Source organism: Sceloporus occidentalis, unplaced genomic scaffold, assembly GCF_023333645.1.
Source record: "Sceloporus occidentalis isolate IW3139 unplaced genomic scaffold, rSceOcc1.0.p SCAF_9, whole genome shotgun sequence".
NCBI lineage: Eukaryota > Metazoa > Chordata > Lepidosauria > Squamata > Phrynosomatidae > Sceloporus > Sceloporus occidentalis.
Genome location: NW_028316989.1, coordinates 26,535,737 through 26,560,000, shown reverse-complemented (window position 1 = coordinate 26,560,000; position 24,264 = coordinate 26,535,737). Strand labels below are relative to the sequence as shown.

The 24,264-nt window shown below is 45.6% G+C and overlaps 2 protein-coding genes across 4 annotated transcripts in view; one reads left to right on the top strand and one right to left on the bottom strand.

The window, feature by feature from the left end:
* The window catches only part of LOC149307095 (aquaporin-9-like), a 26,691-nt gene extending 20,929 nt beyond the window's left edge, over window positions 1-5,762 (bottom strand). The window contains exon 1 of one of the 3 annotated variants that reach the window (XM_089538083.1): window positions 5,308-5,762. In XM_089538083.1, coding sequence (XP_089394209.1) covers window positions 5,308-5,409 — 102 coding nt within the window. In that variant the 5' untranslated portion in view covers window positions 5,410-5,762. The remainder of the gene's footprint in view (window positions 1-5,307) is intronic. The other 2 variants (XM_089538087.1, XM_089538084.1) reach the window with 2 other exon arrangements.
* A 5,358-nt stretch (window positions 5,763-11,120) lies between these two features.
* The window catches only part of LOC149307094 (retinal dehydrogenase 2-like), a 55,177-nt gene continuing 42,033 nt past the window's right edge, over window positions 11,121-24,264 (top strand). Inside the window, exon 1 of the mRNA XM_089538082.1 lies at window positions 11,121-11,237. Within this exon, the coding sequence (XP_089394208.1) occupies window positions 11,121-11,237 (117 nt within the window). The remainder of the gene's footprint in view (window positions 11,238-24,264) is intronic.

The following is a 24,264-nucleotide window of genomic DNA, read 5'->3' as shown; positions in this document are numbered from 1 at the left end:
GAGCCAGCTGCCTTCAGTTCGGAACCCCGCCGTGAATACACATTGGCCAAAGTGTATTCACGTTATATCTCATTGGTCAATACGTATTCTGAGCTCACAGGTGTGGAACACCAATGCGATATAACGCGAATACGCATCGACCAATGCGAACTGACCCTACTTCTGTGCCCTGTGTGGAAAGGTCCCTACTAGTCTCTGGAGCAGCAGAAAACAAGCTTGCTCCTTCATCAATATGACATCCCTTCAAATATTTAAACAGGGTTATCATATCACCTCTTAACCTTTTCTTCTCCAGGCTAAACATCCCCAGCTCCCTAAGTCATTCCTCATAGGACTTCATGGTTTCCAGACCTTTCACCATTTTAGTCGCCCTCCTTTGGACACATGGCTCCAGTTTCTCAATGTCCTTTTAAAATTGTGGTGCCCAGAACTGGACACAATATTCCAGGTGGGGCCTGACCAGAGCAGAATATAGTGGCACTATTACTTCCCTTGATCTAGACACTATAGTTCTGTTGATGCAGCCTAAAATCACATTGGCCTTGTTAGCTGCCACATTGCACTGTTGACTCATGTTCAACTTATGGTCTACTTGGACCCCTAGATCCCTTTCACACGTAGTTTCATTCAGTGAGGTGTCCCCTATAATCCTATATCTGTGCATTTCATTTTTCTGCCCTAAGTGCAGTACCTTACATTTCTCCATGTTGAATTTCATTTTGTTAGCTGTGGCCCATTTTTCTAGTCTCTTCAGGTCATTTTGAATCTTGATCCTGTCCTCTGGAGTATTAGCTACTACTACTAATTTGGTGTCATCTGCAAATTTGATAAGTATGCCCCCAATTCTATCATCCAAGTCATTGATAAAGATGTTGAATAGCAAACTGGGCCCAGGACAGAGCCCTTTGGGACCCCACTGGTCACTTCCCTCCAGGATGAAAAGGAGCCATAGTTGAGCATCCTTTGGGTTCGGCCAGTCAACCAATTCCAAATCCATGTGACAATTGCCTTGTCTAACCCACATTTTACAAGTTTGTTTGCAAGAATGTCATGGGGAACCTTGTCAAAGGCCTTACTGAAATCAAGATATACTATGTCCACAGCATTCCCTTCATCTACCAAGCTGGTAATTTTATCAAAAAAAAGAGATCAGGTGACAACACTGATTTAACTGCCCCGGCTCAATGCTATGGAATTGTACTTTTCTGGGACATTTAGCCTTCCCTTTCAGAGAGTGCCACAACAAAGATTCCCAGGATTTCATATCATGGAGCAGCTGCAATTGTCAAACTGGATTATTTCTGCAGTGCAGATGGAGCAATAGCTGCATTTCTTCTTCCCATTTAGAAAAGGATTTAGTGTTCTCCATTATTAAAAACAGCAATAAGGAAAAGCCAAATTCATGAGCTTAAAGGCTTACAATCAGGAAGTAGATCTGAACAAGTTTGTGCTTGACCTCAATACAAAATGAAAGTACAGGTTGAGTCTCCCTTATCCAAAATCCTTGCGACCAGCGGGTTTTTGCATTTTGGAGTTTTTGGGGATTTTGGAATACCTGTATTTGCATGTGTGTACATAATGAGATATCTTGGAAACGGGATCCAAGTCTAAACATGAAATTCATTTAGGTTTCTTATGCATCTGGCACACATAGCCTGAAGGCGATTTTATACAATATTTTTAATTTTTGTGCAGGAAACAAAGCTTGTGTAGACTAAATGGTCCAAAAGCAAAGATGTTGCTATCTCAGCTAACCATGAAAAAAGGTTTGGCTTTTGGAATATTTTGGATATCAAAATTCCAGAGAAGGGAAACTCAACCTGTGTTGATTTCAGCTAGCCAAGCCATATGTTTCCTTGTAAATTTAAAACAATAACAAAATTAAAACATTGTGCGCATTCATTAATTACATGATCCACACACTTCTGTCTTTATGAAAGGGCCACACCTGAAAATATGGCTTTCTGGGAAGCATCTTCCTCAGTATATATAAGAAGCTTCCCAACCTTTTAACAGGGGAAGCCAGAATAGCATGCAATATTTTCTTTCCAGAGGTTGGGAGTGTTCCCAGAATCCTTCCATCTTCAATTCCCAGAATCTCTCTTGCTAACTTTCCCCATTGAACCTGCTAATTTCCCTCTTTGCATTCCCAGGTTTTGCCAGTCTTATGCCAACCATTCTTGGCATCTTGCCGATCTCTTGTGCTAGAGAGTCCTGCTCTGGATCAACCTTGGACTGTTGTGTTGTATCTCTTGGAGAGTTGTGTTGTGGTGCTTCCTGGCACAGACAAATAAACGCACACAACTCCACCTACAAACACAAGCCCACTTTGTGTGTCCACAAAAGGGCCTCCACTCTTGTCCTGCCCTCTGCTTTCCTAACCTTTGGCACCAAAGTTTGTTGCCTTCTGGGGTCTGTTTGATCTCATGGGTCAAGGCAGGTTATCTCCCATCCTGGAAAATGGATGAGCAAATGTGTTTGTGTTGGCGGGATGGGTGTCTGAGACTGATCCCCGGCCTGGAAGACCAGATGTCCTACCTGCAAAGGAGGATGAGGCCCCACAAAATGACACCAAGAAAGAGGGAAGGATCAGAATTTGGGGTTTGGGAGGACTTCTGCTTAAAAGAGGTTCATTCTTAGTGGGGAGAATGGGTTGAGGAACAGATTTGGGGACTCAGGCCCTAGTCTTGGAAAGCCAGTGTGATACAGTCACTTGATGCTGGACCAGGACTCTGGGAGACCAGGGTTCGAATCCTTCCTCATCCGTGGAAACTCACTTAGACAAGTCACTCTCTGTCAGCCTCAGGAAAAGGCAATGGTGGCAACCCCCCCCCCCCCCCGAAGACATCTGGCCAAGACAACCATACAAGAGGGTTGCAGTAAGTCAGTTACAAGAGCCAGCAAGGTCTACCAGTTTGGACTGGTCCTCCAGGAGATCCTGGCTCAGCCATAGAAGTCCCATTGGCTGATCTAGGACAAGGCACACTCTCTCAGCCTCAGAGGAAACTAATGGCAAACCTCCTCTGAAGAAATATTGGAGAGAGAACCCAGGAAACCTGAAGACACATCCGTATTTTTATTCCAGCAGCCTTTGGACAACTGACTCCCTAGAAGGAGGTTTTTAATGAACGACTGGTGCATCAAAAACAAAAAAAAGGTATGTGTTTTTAAATGGCCTTCCATTTCACAATGTTTTAATATTGTACAATATTGTAATATGGTAAAACAAATATTTAATTGTGTCTTCCAGTTATAAGGTATTTGTTTGTTATTTGTGTCTGCCTTTATGAACTCTATCACATGGGAGGGGGGGGAATTGGTAGTTTAAACAGTGATCATCCCGTGAAAATCACACAATCGCGATTAAAAAGCGATTAACATTTTCACACATCGTGATAAGAGCCATTATCCTAGGAATAACCAGGCAATAAACAGCAACAATTTATGCAACGTCGTGCGAAAACCTTTATTGCCATCTTGTGATTTGCATGGGATATTCCTGGAATAATGTTGCTTTAATTGCGACGTCGTGTGAAAATCTTAATCACGAATGTGCGATTTTCATGGGATAATCACTGTTTATACTTCCAATTGTCCCCATGTGATAAAGTACTATGTTTTTGCTGTGATGCTTTTATTCTCATGAATTGCTTTCAACCCCAGTCCTTAGTGAATAGGGTTTGAAATCTATTAACTCCTTTTTTTATATTTTCACTTGCGCCCATTTAAATCTTGCTAAACCTTTTTAAAAAGCTGCACCTGCTGTTATGTTTGTTTTGATCTCGTTAACCTGATTTTAATCTGCACCTGATCTGCATCTTTTCCATATCGGTTGCACTTTTACTCTTGTAAACTGTCTCAAGCTCAAGTCCTTGAGGATGGCTGTGACATAATGCCTGTGATTCTACTTTTCGTTTATATAGCATGAATCTTCGTATGTGAATATACATTAATTGTGCCACATAACCCTCAGGTTGGAAGACAGTGTTGCACAAATGAACCAAGCCAATCAAATGCACAAGACACATACATGTGCAATGCATCCCTGCATGCTGCAGCCTTGGACCAAATGTGAATAGGATCCTGGCCTTAATCAACAACAGGTAAGTAGTAATTACATAAGTGGTCATAATTTAATATAAGTAGTAACTTACTAGTTGCACATCCAGGATAAATAGCAGTCAGATAATACAACACATTTCTAGAAACATGGCTGAGTTATGGGTTGCAAGCCCAAATATGCAACATGAGTCAAGATCACACACCGTCCTTGTGTAGTGTGAATCCATACACACGTAGCTAAGTGGAGGTTGTGCTATGCTACCCTTCCAGAAAATAATGACATGGTGCAACTGGTTGTCTTTTGCAAACAGGCTTTCTGGTCCCAGTGAATCAAGTAATGCCTTGAAGGCAGTCCTGAGGAGTTATGCACCATCCCGGAGTGCACAAATGCATGTGTAACAGACACACTTGCAGAACTCAGCACACAAGGGCTGTTCCCACACTCTCAGTGAATCCAATGGACAACTGAAGGCACTGAGGAGCAGTTACACACCATTCAAGAATGCACAACTCCTTATACAATGTACAACTTGTGGAACTCTGCTTAGGCAACTGAGTACCAACATTACGCCATGGCCAAAAGAGTGCTAGAACATGTGTAAAGGAACTCACATGTGCAAAAATACCAAGATCATGCCAGTCACAGTAAGGGTGAGTCCACCTGTTAGGATGAAATTGGCTCTTGCGGACGCAACTTGTTTCCTCTCTCTTTTTCCCTAAGGTGACTCCTGGATTATATGCTCCTCATGTTCTCATGTGTTCTGTAGATGTCTTTCATCTTCCATCTGTCCAGTTTGGTAGGGAGAGTTCTTTGCAAAGGCTAGCCTAGGAATAGCACATGGCCATGTATGCCAAGGGCAGTTGGCACAATGTGGGGAAGATGGGTGAAAAGCAGTGTGCCAAATATCACTTTAGAAAGCAAGAGGAGAAGGGGAGAAATCTTTGGGGGCTTCCTCCCCAGGAAACTTGGACTCTGAATGGTACACCCCTGTTGTATCTTTACTGATGCTTTGCAGAAGATAATGGTTTGCAACCAGAGCAAGGAAAAGTTGCTTTTTTGGACTGCAGCTCTCAGAATCCTCCGGATTTTGAGAGCTGCAGTCCAACCCAATGACTTGTCCAAACTCCGAACACTTTACAGATCTGATTGTGTGTCGCACACCCTCCGCTGCCTCTTCTAGGAAGGAAGGCCGATGGGTCACCGAATGGATCTGTGGGAAGGAAGCAGCCATTAAACACACTTACTATCAGGATGAATGTGGCCAGGAATTCAGCTAGAGCCTCCTTCATCAATTTGTTCTTCAGGGACAATTTCCTTTTCAAACTCCTTTCTCTTTTTTCTGTCATTTCTTCTTTCTTTTTCCCCCTTCCTCCTCTCTCTTCCGGTCTGACCCAGTTAAAATTTTGTTTTATTGCTGGAGCAATTCCCTTTTGCTTCTTTTGAACTTTGACACTCCAAATATGTTGAAATAAGCAAGCGAGAGAGCCCCGATGCAGCCTTTGCAAAATGCAGTGATCTGATGACTCCTCAGGATTTGCAAAACCCACTTAGACATTCTCTGGCCATACGTTGTGAGTTTCCATCATGTGCTCTTCCTTTGTCGGCAGCACTGCTGGCACTATTTATAACAGCCGGCTGAGATAATGCAGGGAAGCTGGCATCCGCTGGGGCTGACCAGAAGCTCTTTTGCCTTTCCAGTTTCTCGCCGACCGGATTAATCATTACCTTATCCCCAAGATCCACCAACAGCCTCCCCAAATAAGCATCTGAACTATAAAACAAGCAGAGGCACGTGAAAGACACACATACACACAGAGAAAGAGGAGATCTCTTATATGTTGCCAGATGCCACCCAAAACAGGGGATTCGGTTGCCGGCCCAGAGGCTTTTTTCCTGGGATGTGTGCCAAGAGGTGTGCTTTGGGCGGTGTAGGAAATGTCAAATTTGCTCAGGTGAGTAAGAATTTAATGCCCGGCAGAGGAATGCAATATTGTCTCCACATGCGCAGGTGATCTGAAAGCTTGCAGAGAAGACCGTCCAGGTATGGCCCAAGTCCAGGCTATTTGGAGGACCCTTCTCTCCTCCAAGGAGCCTGGCCCCAGACTCTAGAGCAGCGTTTCCCAAACTTTGGTCATCCAAATGTTTTGGACCTCAGCTCCTGGCATTCTTGATTATTGACCAAACTGGCTAAGGCTTCTGGGAGCTGAAGTCCAAAATACCTGGAGGACCAAGTTTGGGAAACACTGCTCTGAGGAGGGTTGGCCGCACTGGAAAAATAAAGCGGCTTCAAACTGACTTGAAGCCTATCTGTTCAGATGGTATACGATGCCAAACTGGATGGAAACTGACACAAAGCTGTGGTCCAGGGCTAAAAACTGGAGCAAAAAGATACTCCACTTTAATGCAGAAAATGTGCATCATCGCATATGCATATAAACAGCATGGTGCAAGGGCAGGAATGTAGGGAAGCCCAAATGGCATACAGAAGCAGCCTGGAGCATGCGCTGTGGGACCAGTGACCCACAGCTGCCAGTGCCATTGCTGGTCATACAGGCACATGAGTGGGTTTCATTCCTCACATTTCAGATAGGCCAGAACAACTTGTGGGTCAACCAATGGTGGCAATGGGCATGAGGGCAATTGGGCTAAATGAGTAAAATCCTGCTCATTAGGACAATGGGACCCAGAGCAAAAACAAGTGGGCAAATGAATCCCCACTGGTTTGAACTTTGTAGGCACTGTCTATCCATGATAGCAAATCTATTTGGACGACAGGGCTCAGCACCCTGGACACAGTGACCAGATGTCCTAACCAAAAAGGATCACAAGGCACCATGAAATGTAGGGCATTCAAGAAAAATTGTCAGGTGTGACAAAAATAAAAGCTAAAAACACTCATATAAATATAAATTCATGCTCTAAAATGGAGGACACTTTGGAATTCCTCCTGGAGCAGAAGGCTGAAATCTAGGACAAATGGGTCGCCCAGTGGGTTTCTACATTTGAGCCAGAATTTGAACCCTGAGCCAAACCACTGTCCCATGCTGGTTCTATAACATTTTCCCCTCTGTGTTGTTCTTTGTGTTTCCTAAATGTTGGGAAACCCCTTTTTTTCCAGCCAGTAGTGTCCCAGAATGTCATTTCAGGCTTCCAACTGTGCTTGGGACCTAGCCCCAAGTTCGGACTTTTGCTGGACACAGTCCTGCCCCCATTGCTGGAGGTCTGGGGTGGGATAGAAAGCAATTATTCCAAGATTTATTCCAGATATTTCTAAACCTTTGCATCGCAAGCAGAAAAGTCTCAATTTCCTCCATCCTCCCCCCCTTGCCCTCCCTCACTTAACCCAGGCTCCTTATTCATTAAGCCCTAATGACTTTATTAATTGAATATGTAAGTTTGCCTAATTAGAGGCAAGAGTTATTTCTCTGGTTGAAAGGGTAAAAATAAAAAATTTAAGCAAGCCAGCATTTAGTAGTGATGGATGGGGCTGGGAAAAAGTACAATATTCCGATATGAAGGTAGATAATGGCATCCGCTCATTAGGCAACGCGCATTAGACGAAAGGTCAGCCCATTTTAGGGGCCTTGATGCATTTCTTGGATAGTAAATTTTTAAAAGGGGGGTGCATATGGCAGGGAGAACAATAAAGTACATGGAAGGAAAGCTAGAAATTTGGGGGCTGGAAAAAGGCAAGGGAATCAAGTTGCCAGTCCTCATCAGGGCCATAGCCTAGTTTGGCTAAAGTTGGAAGGGACCCCTGAGGGTCATCCAACCTGAGACCTTTCTGCCATGCAGGAATACACCATCCAAGCATTCCCAAAAGATGGCCATCCAGCCCCTGTTGAAAAACCTCTGCATCTGAACAGTCTCACCTTTTACACTCTTGAAATAATCTGATTTTTGTTTGTATTATCATTTTTAGATGGTTTACATAATACTATTATTCCATTCGACGGTTTAAATGGTATTGTTTGTAGTAAAATATGTGCAGTTCATAAGTTTAGCAAAGTATTGCATTATTTTCTAAGTGCACATTTTTTTCTTTGTTTTAAAACCTGCTTTTCACGTTAGTCTTCCATTCTTTGCAACATCACAAAGTGCAACATCATTCTTGATGATGATGATAATGATAATTATGATGATGATTTCTTACCTGCCTCTTACCTGAGGCAGAGAACAACAACAATTAACAGAAACACCACATCAGTTAAAACACATCACTTGAAATATACATCAGGGCAAATAAGATATACACATATTAAAACAATCCACATTTAAAATTCACAATTTAAAATAATCAGGATAAGCCTGCCAGAATGAACTGGATCTAGTTTCAGACATTGCACATATGGTGACTTTCACATCCCTTTTTTATTTAGGCAGGCAACTTAAGAGAGAGCCAGTGAACGTTGGACTATGACTCTGGAGGCCAGGGTTCAAATCCCCACTTGGCCATGGAAACGTACCCCTTGGACAAGAAGTCACACTCTCTCAGCCTCAGAGGAAGGCAAAGGCAAGCCCCTCTGAACAAATCTTGCCAAGAAAAAAACATGATAAGGTTGCTATAAGTTGGAAACCTATAAGTTGGTGACTTGGAAGGCATACAACATGTTTTGCAGTGAGAAAGGCATTGCATAAATTTAAGAAATAAATAAATAGATGGTGGTATTGTGGGGAGGGGGGAGAGCTCAGCCTCTAGGGGACTTCCTTCAAAGCTTGGACTAGAACCCGGAGCGGACCCCCATCCTTCCCAGAGAGGAATGGGGCTCCTCCTGGGAGGCCTTGAAAGGATGGCTTCAATTAACCCAGGTGCTGCTGGGTCTTGGCTGGAAGTGGAGCCCAGGGAGGGAAGAGGCTATAAGCCGTGATTTATCCTGGCACTAAAATTAAAACCCCAAGTGTCTCTTGGAGGACATTTTCTGCCAAGGTGATGGATCACGAGAGTGGCAAGCAGTTAATGGAGGCTAAAGCACTTGGGATGGAAGAGAACGGAAAAGCCAGAGAGAGGAAGGAGATGCCTTCCTTCTGGGGTCCAACCAAAGCATCCAGGGGACTATATTAGCTGGTGGCATTAAGTGATGGGCTGGCATTGTTTTTGGACCTCCCTGTCTGTCCTTCATGGGGTAGACTGCCTCTGGATTAGGAGGCTCCATCCAGGCTTTCATGGGCAATATCCCTGAGAGATGCATACTCCGTTTGTTGTTGCCATCAAGGCAACTTTGGCTTATGGAGACTCTCTGGGGCCTTCAGACCTTCCTTTGGTCATCCACAGCCCTGCTCAGGTCCTGGCAGAGTCCTGGCAGCCCCCAGATCAATTCATCTCTCAAGGTCTTCCTCTTTCCCACTGCTGTGCATTATCACCTTTCCCAATGGGTCACATCCTCTCGTGATGTGGCCAAACTCAGCCTCAGTTTGGTCATCTTGGCTTCCAAGGAGATTTCAGGCTCCATCAATTCAAGGACCCTTATGTCCATCTTCTTGGCCGCCCATGGTAGCCTCAGCCCTCTTCTCCTGCCCCACATCTCCAAACAAACTGCAGTTCCCAGGATTACCTAGCACTTAGCCAGGGCAGTTAAAGCAGTCTCAAACTGGATTATTTCTGCAGTTATGTTTGGACTCTAGGCATCCCAGGAAAGGCCAGTGCAGCCAGTTATCAGTTCTAGGTGGGAAGGATTTGCAGCCTCTCGCTCTTCTCCGCAGAGATGGAAATTTGGAGCAAGGAAGGAAAATTTCAGCAGAATTCTTATTTGGGGGCAATGGCCTCATTTTGGGCCACTTTTCTTACTTGTGGTGACCATAGGAACCTTTCGTGGGATTTTCTTTGTAAGATTCCTTCAGAGTGAGTTTGCCTTTGCCTTCCTCTGAGGCTGAGTGTGACTGGACCTAGGTCACCGGGGGCTTTCCAGAGTCCTTAGCACCCAAACTACTACACCAAGCTGGCTCCTGTTGCAGAGACTCCCTTGGTGTTCCTTCCCTGCCTCCAAGTGGACTTGGGAATGGTGGGTACATCTACACTATAGAAATAATGCACTTTGACACTGCATCAGATGCTGTCGCTCCGTCCTATGGAATCCTGGGATGTGTAGTTCTGCAAGGTCTTTGGCTTGCTTTGCCAAAGAGTGCTGGTGCCCCCCCCCCAAAAAAAAACAACCCTACACATCTCAGGATTCTGTAGGATGGAGCCAGGACAGTGAAAAGTGGTGTCAAAGTGCATTATATCTACAGGGTAGATGTACCCTTGATCAGTGTATATGGAGTCCCAGCTCTATCTCCAGCTAGGTACTCTTCGCTCCGTGGTCTAGGACTACAACTCCCATCATCACCACCACTAAAACCACCAGCATCCCCACTTTCCTGGGCTCCCTTTGCTTTCCAGGTTCCAAAAGACAGCGCGGCTGTAATGGCGCAGAGCGGCCACCAGGTGGCAGAGCGCTCACACCGAGGAAAGGTTTTCTGCTGCTTCAGGGAATCCTCAGAGGAGGCTTTGCAAGGTCCTTCCATCCACACTGGAGAGATAACCCAGTTTGGCACCGCATTAACTGCCCTGGCTCAAGGCTATGCAATTCTGGGAGTTGGAGTTTGTTGTGGGCTCCCACCATCCCTCCATCTCCTTCCATCCCTTTTTCCATCCCTTTCTCCCTCTCTCCTTCCTTCCACCTCTCTCTCCATCCCTTCTTTCATCCCTCCATCTTTCCTTCCTTCCTTCCTTCCTTCCTTCCTTCCTTCCTTCCTTCCTTCCTTCCTTCCTTTCCTCCTTCTTTTCATCCCTTCCTCCCTCCTTCCTTCCTTCCCTCTTTCCATCCCTCCTTCCATCCATCTATCCATCCATCCCTCTCTCCTTCCCTCCCTCCCTCCCTCCCTTCTTCTTTCCTTCCCTCCTTCCTTCCCTCCCTCCATCCAATGAGCGCCTGCCCCCCGGAGTCCCTGGGGTCCCTGCCTGGAGCTACATATATCTCTCCCCATCTCTCTCTGTGTGTGTATCTGTCCAGGTGGGTTGCCTGACCAAGGAGGACTGCTAGGCCCATCCTCCTCCTCCTCCTCCCCAGCCAGGAGCAGCATGACCTCCAGCCAGATCGCGATGCCCGGGGAGCTGAAGACCGACCCCTCGGCCCTCCTGGCCTCCCTCCAGCTCCTGCCCTCCCCGACCCACAACCTGGAGGCCAAGCACACCAAGGTCAGTCCCACCCACCCCCAAAAGGACCCCCAGGGAAGGAGCCCCAGGGAAAGCCATGGGCCCTCCAAGGTCCCCCAGGAGCCAGGCCCTGGGCTGGGCCCTTCTTCCCAGGGACAGAAAGACCAGGCTTCTCAGGGCCACTTTCCCTCTCTTTGCGGGAGGGTTGGAGGCAGATCCTCTCTGCAAAACCTGAGACAGAAAGGGCTGGGGATGCCTCGCTTGTCCTGCTTGGGAAAGAAAGGAAGAAACTTTCTTCCAAGGGGTTGGAGACTTCCCTCCTTTTGGGGGGAAAATGTTGGGTAAAGAGCATCCAGTCAGGAAAGAATAAGAATGAGGATGAGGATGAGGATGATGCATCAGTTGAGTCTGAGTCTTTAACTCCACGAGGGTTGGTGGCTTATTATCATTATCATTATATTAATTATTATTATTATTATTATTATTATTATCATCATTATTACCATATTATTATTGTTGTTGTTATCATTATCATTATTATCATGTTGTTGTTGTTGTTGTTGTTGTTGTTATGTTTTGTTGGGGAGGAATTGGATATTATTTCCCACCTGCATTTTATAGCCGTTCAGGTTTACAATTCTGTGACACTATTTGCAAGTTTGCCCGAAGGCGAAAAGGTCCAGCTTCGGGTGCCTCCGGGGAAATTATTGGCTTGTCCGTTGATATCGTCCTGAAAATGCATTTGGAGCATGATCCGACACATTGCCTCCTCACTGCGAGAATAATCCCGGTTGGCACCACCTTGCTAGCCATGGCTCAGTGCGATGAGATTCTGGGGAATGGAGTTTGCGGAGTCCTGGTGCCACCGCAAACTACATTTCCCAGAATTCCATAGCATTCAGCCATGGCTATTAAAAGTGGTGTCAAACTGGGCTATTTCTGCAGTGCGGACGCAGCCATTGTTACCTCCAATGGGTCTCCCCAGTAGATCTCGCCCGAGAACTTTTCCCCGTTCATTGCAACATGGGAATACATTATTCATTCGTTTTAAATGAAGGGAGGCATGCAAAAAAGGGGCTTTCTCGTTTTAAAGCAAATATAAAACCCTCTTTTTTGGGGGGGGACACTTCCTAACTTTATGCTTTTCCTAAATGTCTTCCTCGGCTTTCCTCGCTTCTTAGCCTAGAAAAGTGTTTTTGGGGTTTTTTGAAAGGAGGAAAAAATCATACCAAAAAAAGTAAGGATTTTTGTAAAGGAGGAAAACCCATCTTTTGTGGCTTGTTTGCCCCAATTGATTGTCCCTTTTGCCATGTCTCTAACACCACGCTTTCCACAGAGGGGTGTGTGTGTGTGTGTGTGTGTGTGTGTGTGATTTCCAATGATTCCAATGAGAGAATCATAATTTTCTGCCCTTGAAATCACTGTTTCAACATATATATGTCAGCACATTTAAATACATTTGCTGAAATCTATCTATCTATCTGCTGAAATGTATATACACACACACATTTCAGCAGATAGATAGATAGATTTCAGCATATGTATTTATATATTTATAATTTCCTATAATTCCAATCAGAGAATCCCAATTCTCTCCCCTTAAAATCATTGTTTCAGCATATGTGTGTGTGTGTGTGTGTATTTCAGCATATGTATGTATGTGATTTCCTATGACTCCAATGAGAGAATCCTAATTCTCTCCCCTTGAAATCAAAGTTTAAGACTTTTCCCTTTTTGATTTCAAGGGGATAGAATTAGGATTCTCTCACAGGAATCATAGGAAATTACTGTATACACACACACACACACACACAGAGACATATGCTGAAACATATGAGACCTGGGATGCCATCTTAAACACCTTTATTCGCAGGTGAAAGAACCCTAAGCCCCTTCGGGTGCAAAGGGCCTTTCCCCTCCCTCCCAGGAAAGAGGATTATTGTCTTGCACCTTCCAAAGAAAAAGGCCATTTTGGGCACCCCGTTTGCCTTTGCTTTCTTTGCCTCCCATCAAAATCACCAGGAGCTTGGATCGGGGCCCGAGTTGCCCCAAGAAACACTCCCCTATAGGAGCCCTTTTCTTGACAGTTCAGTGAAAGGCGTCCTTTTCCGCCTCCTCCTCCTCTTCTCCCTCCTTTTCATTCCCGTCCAAAACCTTTCCTTGGAAATAGAGTTCATGGGGAGGAAGGAAGGGCTGAGCCTTGGGCGAGAAGTCACACTCTCTCAGCCTCAGAGGCAGACAGGGCAAAACCGCCTCTGAACAAACCTTGCCAAGAAAAACCCAGGATAAGGGTCGCTTTTAAGTTTGGCCAAAATCAGGAAGGACTGGAAAACACAAGCCAACAACAACAACAACAACCACAAGCTTCCTTGGTTTGGGAGACATAGTTTTCTTTCCTTTGGGGTGTGGGCATGTTTTGCAAACTGGAAAAGTGGCGCAGCCTGAGAGTTCTTGGAGGATGCTGGGAGTTGCAATCTAATATGCCAAGTGAAGAAGCCCCATTGCCTGAATGGAGACCCAAAGGACAGGAAACCTCTTCCTCCTCCTTCCTCTTCTCCTTCCTCCTCTTCCCTCTTTTTCTTCCTTCACTTCTTTCTCTTCCTCCTTCTTTTCCTCCTTTTTCTTCTTCTGCTTCTTCTCTGGTTCTGAATAAGTTGGGAAGGAATGGAATCCTCCTTTCCCCTTCTTCCTCTTTTTCTCTTTTTCTCTCCTTCCTCTTCTTCCTTCTTTTTCTTCCTTTTCTCCTTTATTGTTTTCCTTTTTCTTTTCCTCCTTTTTGTTCTTCCTCCTCCTCCTCTGGTTCACCCTCACTTTCTGAATAAATTGGGAAGGAATGGAATCCCTCTTCCCCCCTTCTTCCTTCTTCTCTATCTCTCCCCTACCTCTTCTTCTTCGTTCTCCTCTTCCTTCTTTTTCTTTCTTCTCTCCTTCCTCCTCCTTCTCCCTTTTCCTCCTGCTCTGGTTCATCCCCATTCTCTGAATCCTCCATTCCCCCTTCTACTTCCTTCTTGCTATCTCTCCTCTTCCTCCTTTTCCTTCTTCTTCTTCCTTTTCTCCTATATCCTCCTCCTTCTTTTCCTCCTTTCTCTTCTTCCTCCTCTTCCTCTGCAACCAAAAGCTCCTTTGTGGGTCTCTGACTTCCAGTCTCTGGTCCTTTTAATGGGGACCCCATGCATTTCCTAGAGTTTTCTTAAGCAAAGACTACTCCCAGTTTCTTCCTCTGAGATAGAGGCTAAGAGCACCCTTCGTGGTCTCCTACCCAAGGACTAACTAGTGCTTATCCTTCTTAGCTTCCAAGATCAGATGGATTCAGTGCCTTTAACGGTGCTTCTCAAACTTTAGTCCTCTAGGTGTTTTGGACTTCAGTTCCCAGAAGCCCTGGGCAGCTTGGCCAACAGGAATTCAGAGAGCAGAAGTCCAAAACATCCGGAGGACCAAAGTTTGGGAACCACTGCCTTAGGAGATTTAGACCCTGTGTTTTATTGTATGCCTTTGTGCTTCCAAGTAGCCTGTCTGAACGTTTTCATAGGCTTTTCTTAGGCAAGGAAGGTTTTTGCCAGTTCTTTCCTCTGAAAGGTAACCTCCAGCGCCTGGTCTTTGTTGCCAGTCTCCCATCCAAGGACTAACCAGGGCTGACCCAAGATCAGAGAGGCCTCTAGGGTATTATTCAGGATGGAGAGGTAGTTCATTTAGGAAGCACTAAATTTGGGTGGAAGAACATCTTGGGGGGAAAGAGATGTTTGAGAGTGGAATGGACCTCTTCTGCGGATGGTGGACTCTCCATCTTTGCAGGTCTTAAAACAACAGTTGGATGGGGATCATACAGGAATGCTTTAGTTGTGTATTCCTGAGTGTCAGCAGGATGGATTAGATGGCTTTTGGGGGTCCCAAATATATGAATCCACATCATATAAGCCCAACCTTTTCAGACCTTCATAGTAGGGTCTTGTAGGTTTTGAACATCCAGTTTCCCAGGGAAAGCAGCCTATCTCTCTGTCAATCAGTCTCTCTTCTCCTGGACAAGCTCGGTCTCTTCCATCTTCCTTTGGCTGCAAAAACATAGATGTGGTAGCAGCTCAGCCAGCATAAAATGCTATCTTAAAATGCACAATAACCGAAGAACAAGGGGGGATCTGCTGAGCTGAGAGGTCAGTGACCAGATGTCCTACCTGCAAAGGGGGACAAAGCACTGCAAAATGTTTTTACCAAACAGCTAAATGTAAATTCATGCTTCTTAGTCACGCTCCCAATGGAGGACGTTTTGAAACTCCTCCTGGACACAAGGCAGAAAGGGAGAATACGTCCTGGAAAAGGGGAATACTTGGTCACTCTGGACAAGGCGGGGCCCCAAAAGACTTGCTTGAACGGAACAGTTGTTGTCTCCTGGTTGGAAGATGGCAAGAAAGGTGCCCTCCTGGCTTCCTTTGGTCATGAGTTCCAGAGTTTGGGGCCCTGTTTCCTTTGCCCTCAAAGGACCAGGCCTTGGAAGGTGAGGGGACCAAAAGGAGCCATAGAGCCATATCAGTTTATCACGCTGGGGCTAATTTCAACATTTAAAGCATCCTACAAAAAAAGCAAAAATGGCAAGTAATTGTGCAAATGATTATCACACACAGTTGCACAAATAAAGTGATATCAGAAATGCATTGCCGCTGAAATCCCAAAAGTAAAAAGATGCATGATAATGCTTCTTTGTGACTGCTTTAACGGCGGGTTATGCGACGTCGTGTGAAACCGTATTGCATAATTATGCTATTTTTCTGGGATATTCACAGGATAAACTCCTGATCTCTTTTTTGTGATAAACTCCATAGAATCAGAGTTGGAAGAGACCTCAGGGGTCATCCAGTCCAACCCCATTTCTGCCATGCAGGAACTCTCAATCACAGCATCCCCACTGACAGATGGACATCCAGCCTCTGCTTAAAGACAGCCTCCAAAGAAGGAGACCCCACCAGACTGTGTTCCACTGTCGGACAGCTCTTACTGTCAGGAAGTTCCTCCTAATGTTAAGATGGAAACTCTTTTCCTGGAACTTGCCTCCATTGTTCCAGGTCCTAGTCTCTGGAGCAGCAGAAAGCAAGCTTTCTTCCTCCTCAATGCTGGAGCCCCAGTGGGCTCAGAGGGGAGAATGTGGTCCCCTAGAAGGCTGGGCTTCCTCTTGATCTACCATCTTGTCTGATCCCGCTTTTGAGTTCCCCAGCTAATAACTTGTGATATGGATGAAGGAGACCCTATTCTTTGGCAGGGAGAGATCATGTGTGCATTCAACTGGGCATCTCTTGGTGCAGAAGCACCAGCAGGGCATCATGCATCTGCCTGTTTCTCCAAAGTCCTATGCTGTGAACTCCAGGGAGAGCTTGAGAGGAGAAGGCTGGCAGACAAGCGGGTGAAGCCAGCAAGAAGGAAGGTTCAGGAAATATTTTGCTAAATCTACAAGCTGTTTACATTGTGGAGAGGCCAGCATTAAATAAATCCAACATGTTAAAATGTGCACTGAAAGAAAGCAACCCTCCAAGGCTCATAAATCTTTTCAGACATCAGGAGACAGGTCGGCCTTTGCTGGCTCACATTGACAATCGCAAGTGTGGGTTGGATTGTGTCTCTCTGCTGGGTGTGTGTTTGTGTTTCCCCTCAATCCAGCTTTTGGGGGGGTGGGTCCCAGATCTCTGGGTCTGACTCTCAGGAACTGAACCCTATTCTTAGGGCAAAGAGGAAGGAATCTCAAGGTGAGAGCACTGCCTTGAAAACTATATGCCCATACTGTGTATTCCTTGCCCCACTCTCTGCTGGTGCTGCCGGCTCCTTTGGAAGTTTCTGTTCAAAGCAGGGCTTGAAAACTTCCTTTCAGAAACAAAGTCGGGGAAAACTTTTTCCCCCTGTATATGTGTGTGTGTGTTATTGTGTATTGTTTGTTAAACTGGGTGTTTATTATCAGAACTATATAATTTGTGTAACTTTGATGGTCCAGGCATCATGCTGAAGGATGTCATCAGAACTCACAATCCAGAGGTGACCCTCAGTGTTGGCTACTTGAACCAGTTTTCATTTGAGAAATGTTGGAAAGTGTGAGCACAGGTTGCACAGTACAGCTAACCTCAGGGTCAATTTGGCAGGCAATTCATTATTGTTATTATTGTTATTAAATATTATTATTATTTTGTGCTTTTGACCCCTGGTTGTTTGGGGATGTTTTTGTTCTGCTAGCCTAAAGGTGAGGAGGAGTCACGGTGCTGCCATGGGCTGGGCATACTGGCCCATAGATGGCCCAGAACCAAAATACTTTGGCAGCTGCTCATGTCCAAGGAGGGTCTCCTTTGTTCAAAACCCTAAGCCTTCAACTTATGTTCTCTGCTCTGTTATTGTTTCTGTGTGCCTTCAAGCTGTTTCCAATTTATGGCAATCCTAAGACAAAGCTATCACAGGGTTTTCACAGCAAGATTTGATCAGAGAGGTCTTAGCCCTTGCCTTCCTCTGAGGCTGAGACAGCAAGGCTTGCCTTAGGTCACACACACTGGCTCTCCACTGGCTGTGTGAGGATTTGAATCTCTTGTCTGCAGATGTCTTTCCCCGCACCTAGACATCAGTTTGTCACAGCATGTGATTGTTCTCGCCTCTGTATCTTGCATTTAGTATGTTTTGTTTTGCGATCAAACCTTGGAAGGTTAAACAAAGGCTTAATCTGCAAGCCTGATACCTGGCTGAGACAGACACCTCTGGAGAAATCCCATCACGAAATGAAAAATGGGTTGATTAGATTAATTATAGGAATACACATTTTCTTTGGGGTCTACATTTGCCCCGTGTTTTCTTAGGATCCCAAACCTTGTTCTCCAAAGCACAGTGTGTTCCAGATAACAGGAGCAGAGTGGATGCAAGGGATCATACATGTTTGCAAGAACTATAATATACAGATGTAGGAATATTACTACTGATACTTGGCCTGGTCTTTGTCCTTTTACTCTTTATTGCAAGTGATAAAAATTTAGCCACAGATGAAGATACTGTTGAATTTTTCTCTGGCAGCAAAAAAATTGGAATAGGACCAGACTCTGAGCAAAAAACTCTCTTGTACAAATTGCAAGAGGGTTAATCAGGTGTGTCTTTGCCAAATTGGGAGAGTTGGAGGATATGTTGTTGCTGGTATTGACTTTGGGGCAGCCTTTACCTGTGTGTTTGACTCACCATCCAAGAGTTGGTTCAATGGGTCTCCTCTAGTTGAAAGTATGTGCAGTTGGATGGTGTGTAATCCTTTGCCAGAGCCTTCATTGTGCCATTGTATTCAGTGGGAATGCAGCATCATTGCCATTGCGTAGCCAGCATGGCGTAGTGGTTTGGATATTTGACTAGAACTCTGGAGACCAGCATTCAATTCCTAGTTTGACCATGGAAACCCACTGGGTGATCTTAGGCAAATCATATGTTCTCAGCCTCAAGAAAAGGCAATGGCAAACCCTTATTTATTTATTTATTTATTTATTTATTTATATAGCGCTGTAGATTTGCACAGCTCTGTACATAAAACAATAAATATATAAGAGTAAGGCTGCCTATCGTGTAAAATGTAAGAAATAATAGGATAATACATATAAAATACATAGCAATACAGAAAATGGTTCAATAAAACAGGCAACAAAAAGAACATCAAACCCTCTCCGAAGAAACTTGCCAAGAATATACTGATGACAGGTCTGCTTTAAAGACTTGAAGGCACACAACACACACAAAGCAGGGGGACTCACATTGGCAGATAACACCAGCTGTGGCCCAGTACTGGCAGTCAGCAGGAGGAAGGATGCACAACCACCAAGTGTGTAGACTGTGATTCCCAAACTCTGACCTTCCAGGCGTTTTGGACTTTGGCTTCCAGAATCCCAGACCATTGGCCAAGACGGCTGACTGAGGCTTCCGGGAGCTGAAGTCCAAAATGCCTGGAGGACCAGAGTTTGGGAATGATAGATTTATGCCATGATTTATTTACACCAGAGCTTTCCAAACATTTGTTCCTTTTTTGAACTTCAAATCCCAGAAGCCCCAGCGACCATGGCCAATGTCTAGGAATCCTGGGAGCTGGAGTCCAAAACACCTGGCGGACCTGTGTTTGGGAATCGCTGATTTACACAATGCAGGGACAAGACAGGAGCTCAGCTCAGCACCTAAATGCTGGAGACATCAACAAAGTGCAATCTTATTGATTAATCAATGTGATTAGACTTGCCAGGTCCAAACCTGTAGCCCCTGGTGAAGGGATGGAGAAGGTTGGCATGCCAAAACCAGGAGCCCGTTGCTCTGTCTTCCCTTCTGGCTCCCTTCCTTTCCTCTTTCCTCCCTCTCTTGCAGCTGTATAAACTCCATATAAACACTTCCAGGGGAGCTGGCCATCAGAAGTGTAAGCACAAGCCGGTGGTCAAAGGAGTTGGGGGTCTGCAAGTGCACCAGGGAAGGGGAGAAAAAGCTGGTGGGAAGTCATCAGTCTCTGGACTACTGTCTTTGCAGCCCTCCCCAACCAAGGGGACTCTGGGAACAACAACAATACAAATGAACAGGATTAATGTGGAATTAAGTTGTCAACAGGATTTAAAAATATGCAGTTAAGAATTATTAAAAGCTTACGGTGACAAGGATTCCCCCTGCCCCAAATGATCTGGCAGAAGCAGAGAGTTCAAGGGGACCCCTTGGCGGTCATCCGCTCTCAGTCCTGCTCAGGAGAGGGCATCCCTTCCCTTTGCCCTGCATTCCTTTGCCTCTTCTGGGGGTCTGCTCCTCAAGTTGCAAAGAGTTGGCTGCTAAGTGCCAGCAAATCCCCCCCAATCCCATCAACTTGCTAGGGTAAGTTGAAAAAGATCACAGCAGAGTCGTGGAGAAACGTCAACAAAAACAGAGCTTTACTCGGCAGAGTGTAAAACAAAATAAGCAAAGTAAAAAAGTATAGCATGGCTAAGTACAAATATACCCCATGCAAAAATAAATCAGCATAGCATAACTTGCTGCAGGCCAGCAGTAATACAACTCCCTAGCAAGAAGGAAAAAACATACTTCCCAGCAACATTGAGAGCAATACTCTCTCCAAAAACCAAGCCGATTTCCAAAGCAGCTCTCCTCTGCTAAGTGGCTCTCCTAAGCCCCTGCCCCAGTTGCCTGCTTGCCTCACTCATTGCCAGGCTTGCCAACATGCCACCTGTCACTCGGCTACACCTTCATCCTGTCCCGCCTTAGTCTGCAAACTGGCAGACCCTGACCCAACTGTGCCCACTGGTTCTTTCCCCCTTCTCTTGATAGCTGCCTTGCAACCGAATCCCTTTGGCCAGTCAGGATTTTTTTCTTTTTCTTTCAACCAGTATGGAGTCCATCTTGAGTTTTATAAAAGCAAATAAGCAGGGCCAGCCGATCTTCTGCCTTGCATCCTTTTAAGTTGTGTTTGTGCTGGCTCTCCACCAGCACATGTCTTTCTTGGGGGCAACCCTGGCTTTCTTCAGAGGGCATTTGGGGGTCTTCTAGTGAGAGTCCACTGAGCATCTCTTGCCACACCCATCCTGCCTCTTTCCTGATATTTTCCTTGAGAAAAATACCCTTTTGTTTGGGGGGCTGGCTGGCTGGGGAAAGAAAGCGGGGCACCTGCTTTCCCTCCCGCTTGCATGCTGATTCTATGGACTCCAATTTCCAAACTTCATGCAGGGAGTTTCAGATTTACTTCCTTTTTAAATTAAATCCGCCCTCTTGCTTTGGTCGCATGGCACTCCAGGGAGCTGTAAGTCATGCGCCTTGGGTTTCTATCCAACCCTGCTGCAAACCATGTTGAAATTTCGAACATCTCGGTAGTTACATTTCACCGAAGAGACACTAACACCTCAGCTCATCTGCTTTTCAGCGAGGAGGGAGAAAATAAGATGTTTTCCATCTCAGGGTGCCTTGTAATTTCTCTTTATGTCAGCAAAATTAATGTAGAATTTAAAACTAAGGAAAACATTTAAAAAGCAGATGTTTTTCATAATCAGTAAGCACCAGATGTAGGATTACCTTTTATCATTACTCCAGAATGTTACTTACTCACAGATGTGTAAATCTCTTAGTCTCAGTTGCACCAAGTGTCTGAATCCCACCTGCCATCTCTTCCTGGCCTGGTTTCCCATCGTGATGTAAGTCTTTGTATTTTTCTTCCTGATATTTGGGTGGTTCTTAACATATTTTTCCTAATTTATGCACATCACCGACACAACTTACCTGCATCGACTAAAGCTCATTTTAGCTGCTGCTCACATTTTAAAGCAAGTGTGTGTGTGTTCTTGGAAAGGTCCTCACAAATGGACAGATGCCCAAAGTGAGAGACACGTTTTCTTGCAACAATTATTAAGGAGGTGTAAAAATGCAACTTTCATGGAGAACCTTGAACCTAATGAATTTTCTGTCCTTCCTCTCTCATTATCTTCACCTGCTTTAGACCTTGTAATCTCCCTGCCACCCTTTTTGTGCTATTGTCCAGTATTTACTATGCCCTGCTCAGGTCTTGCAGACTCAAAATAACCTTGGCTTCCTTGATATATGGATATTTTCCCCTACTGCCTTCTACCTTTCCAAGCAAAATTCCTAGTGATTCATGCCATTTCCTGATGTGTCCAAAGTATGGCAATCTCAGTTTAGTCATCTTGGCTGCTAGGAAGAGTTCAGGCTTGATTTGTGCTGGAACCCATTAGTTTGTGTTTTGGGCTCTCCATGGTATCCTCAGCACTCTTCTCCAGCATCATATCTCAAATGATAGCCCTGTTTAAATATTTGAAAGAATGTCACGTTGAGGATGGAGCCAGCTTGTTTTCTGCTGCTCCAGAGACTGGGATATGGAGCAATGAATGCAAACTCCTGGAAAAGCATCTGTGGCTGGCATCTTTCTCTGAAAATGCCAGCCATAGATGCTGGCGAAACATCAGGAAGAAACTCTTCTAGAACATGGCCACATAGCCCAAAAAACCCACAAAAAAACTATGGATGCCGGCCATGAAAGCCTTCGACTTCATATCCTGGAAAAGAGATTCCACCTCAATATTAGGAAGAACTTCCTGACCATAAGAGATGTTTGATAACAGAAGATTCTCCCTCAGAAGGTAGTGGTTCCTTGCCTAACAAAACCCCAGGAAACTCACGGGGTCCCCATAAGCCAACTGAAGATGCATACACACACCCATATTTTCCAAAAGTGCATTTTCCTCAACCTCTCCTTGCCTGTACTTTCTGCCTCCCTTGCCTGCCTGCCTCCTTCCCTTGCCTCCCATCTTCCAAATGCCACCCTTGGAGAGAAGAAGAGCCATGCCAGCAAGGAAGGAGCTGGGAAAGGGGCTTATATTTTACAACCTGGGACTTCTCACCACCAGCTCTTCAGGGCCAAGGGCGGCGGCAGCGGCCTCCTCCTCCTCCTCCTCCTCCTCCTCCTCCTCCTCATCTTGGTGCAGAGACTTTTGCAGAAGAGAAAGGGGAGATGGCCTCCCCCAACCTTTCCTCTCCTCCTGACATGGTTTATAGCCCAGGAGTGAAGGGATGGCAGCCCACTGAATCCTCCCACCTACCCTCTGGCTGGAGATGTCTCTTCCTCCCGCTCTCCCTTTTTTTTATTTGCCCTGAGACAATCCAGATCACTCCACTTGTATGCTTCCAAAGTCTCCTCCTCACTTCATAGGCAATGTGCTCCTGATTCTCCTCCTCCTTCTTTATGAAGGTTGAAATTATAATCGCAAAAGAGACAGTGGGCAGGATGGACAGAATCATGTGGACATCTTCCACCCCCAGTTGGAAGTGGTTGGACATATTTGTCTGATGCACAATGTCCATCCCACATCCAGTTCAAGGTTGTGGAAGTAGAGTTGTGCATGCAGTGCCATTGCGCATCTGATGTACATGAGATGTGAATGCTCATGGGAGGTGCATTCATTGTACAAATTCAGGAGTGCATTCAGCCACACAAGGCTGCCATTAACACAAGGCTTGTGTAGCACAATCAGTGCATGATCCCACTTGCAGAGACCTCTGCTGTTCAGAACTGATATGTTGTTGTTGTTGTTGTCATCAATGTCCAAATCCAGGTATACTTACAGCAGCCATCCTATGAATGAGACCTCCAACAGGCCTTCCTTTTTAACTGATGTGTTTCCAGCTTCTGCAATCCTGGGATTTGTAGTTTAGGGAGGAGTATTCTGAATTCTTTGTTCAGAGAGGGTTTGCCTTTGCCTCTGCCTCCTTCTGGGAGAGTGTGCCTTCCAAGGTGAACCTATGGGTTTCCATGGCAGAGCAAAGGGGTTTTGACCCCTGTTCTTCATATTCGTAGTCCAAACCACTACACCACACTGGGTCTCATTATTGCAACGCTCTGCGCCTGAGATGCCTCCCTCTCACATTGAGGACCAGGGAAGAGGGGCCAGGCCTAGAGATCTGGGAACCCCCCTGTGTGGCTGAAGTCCAAATGAGGAGCCCCCCTCTTTTGCCCCCAGGGCTTTTGGGGCTGCCCCCTTGAGGTGGCAAACCACCCTCCTAAGTTCCCCAACCAATGGCAGCAGGAGCCCCAGTTGACCCCTCTCTCTTCTTTGGACAGAGCCATGCCATCTGAGAGGAGAGCCAAAAATTATTTTAAAATGTAGATTGTCCCAGATGTTGCATCCTGCTGTGCAGCTGCAAGAGTCCCTGGGGACTCACTGTGGGGTGAAGGGAGTTCTCCGTGTCCTGAGCCAAGCCTTTAAGATGCTGCTGGGCTGCAAAGATTTCCCAGAGGACAGGAGGAGGAAAGGGAAGCAGCCAGAGGGCGGTCCTGCAGCTGAGCTCTCCTTGCCATTCCCAGTCCCATCAATGAGGTGTGTGTTGCGTTTCTTCCTAGGAAGGAGGAGGACAGTCAGCATTCTGCTGCATGGGCATGTCCTCCTACTACCCTCTTTGGACTTCAGCCCCCAGAATCCCCACATAGCATGCCCTGGATCCTCTTTGTTAGCCCCAAGTAAAGCAGACCCAAGTCAAAAAGCCCCAGGCAAAGCAGACAAGAAGAAGATCAATTCATTTCATGCTGAGGACACCATGAAAGGCCAAGAAGGCAAAC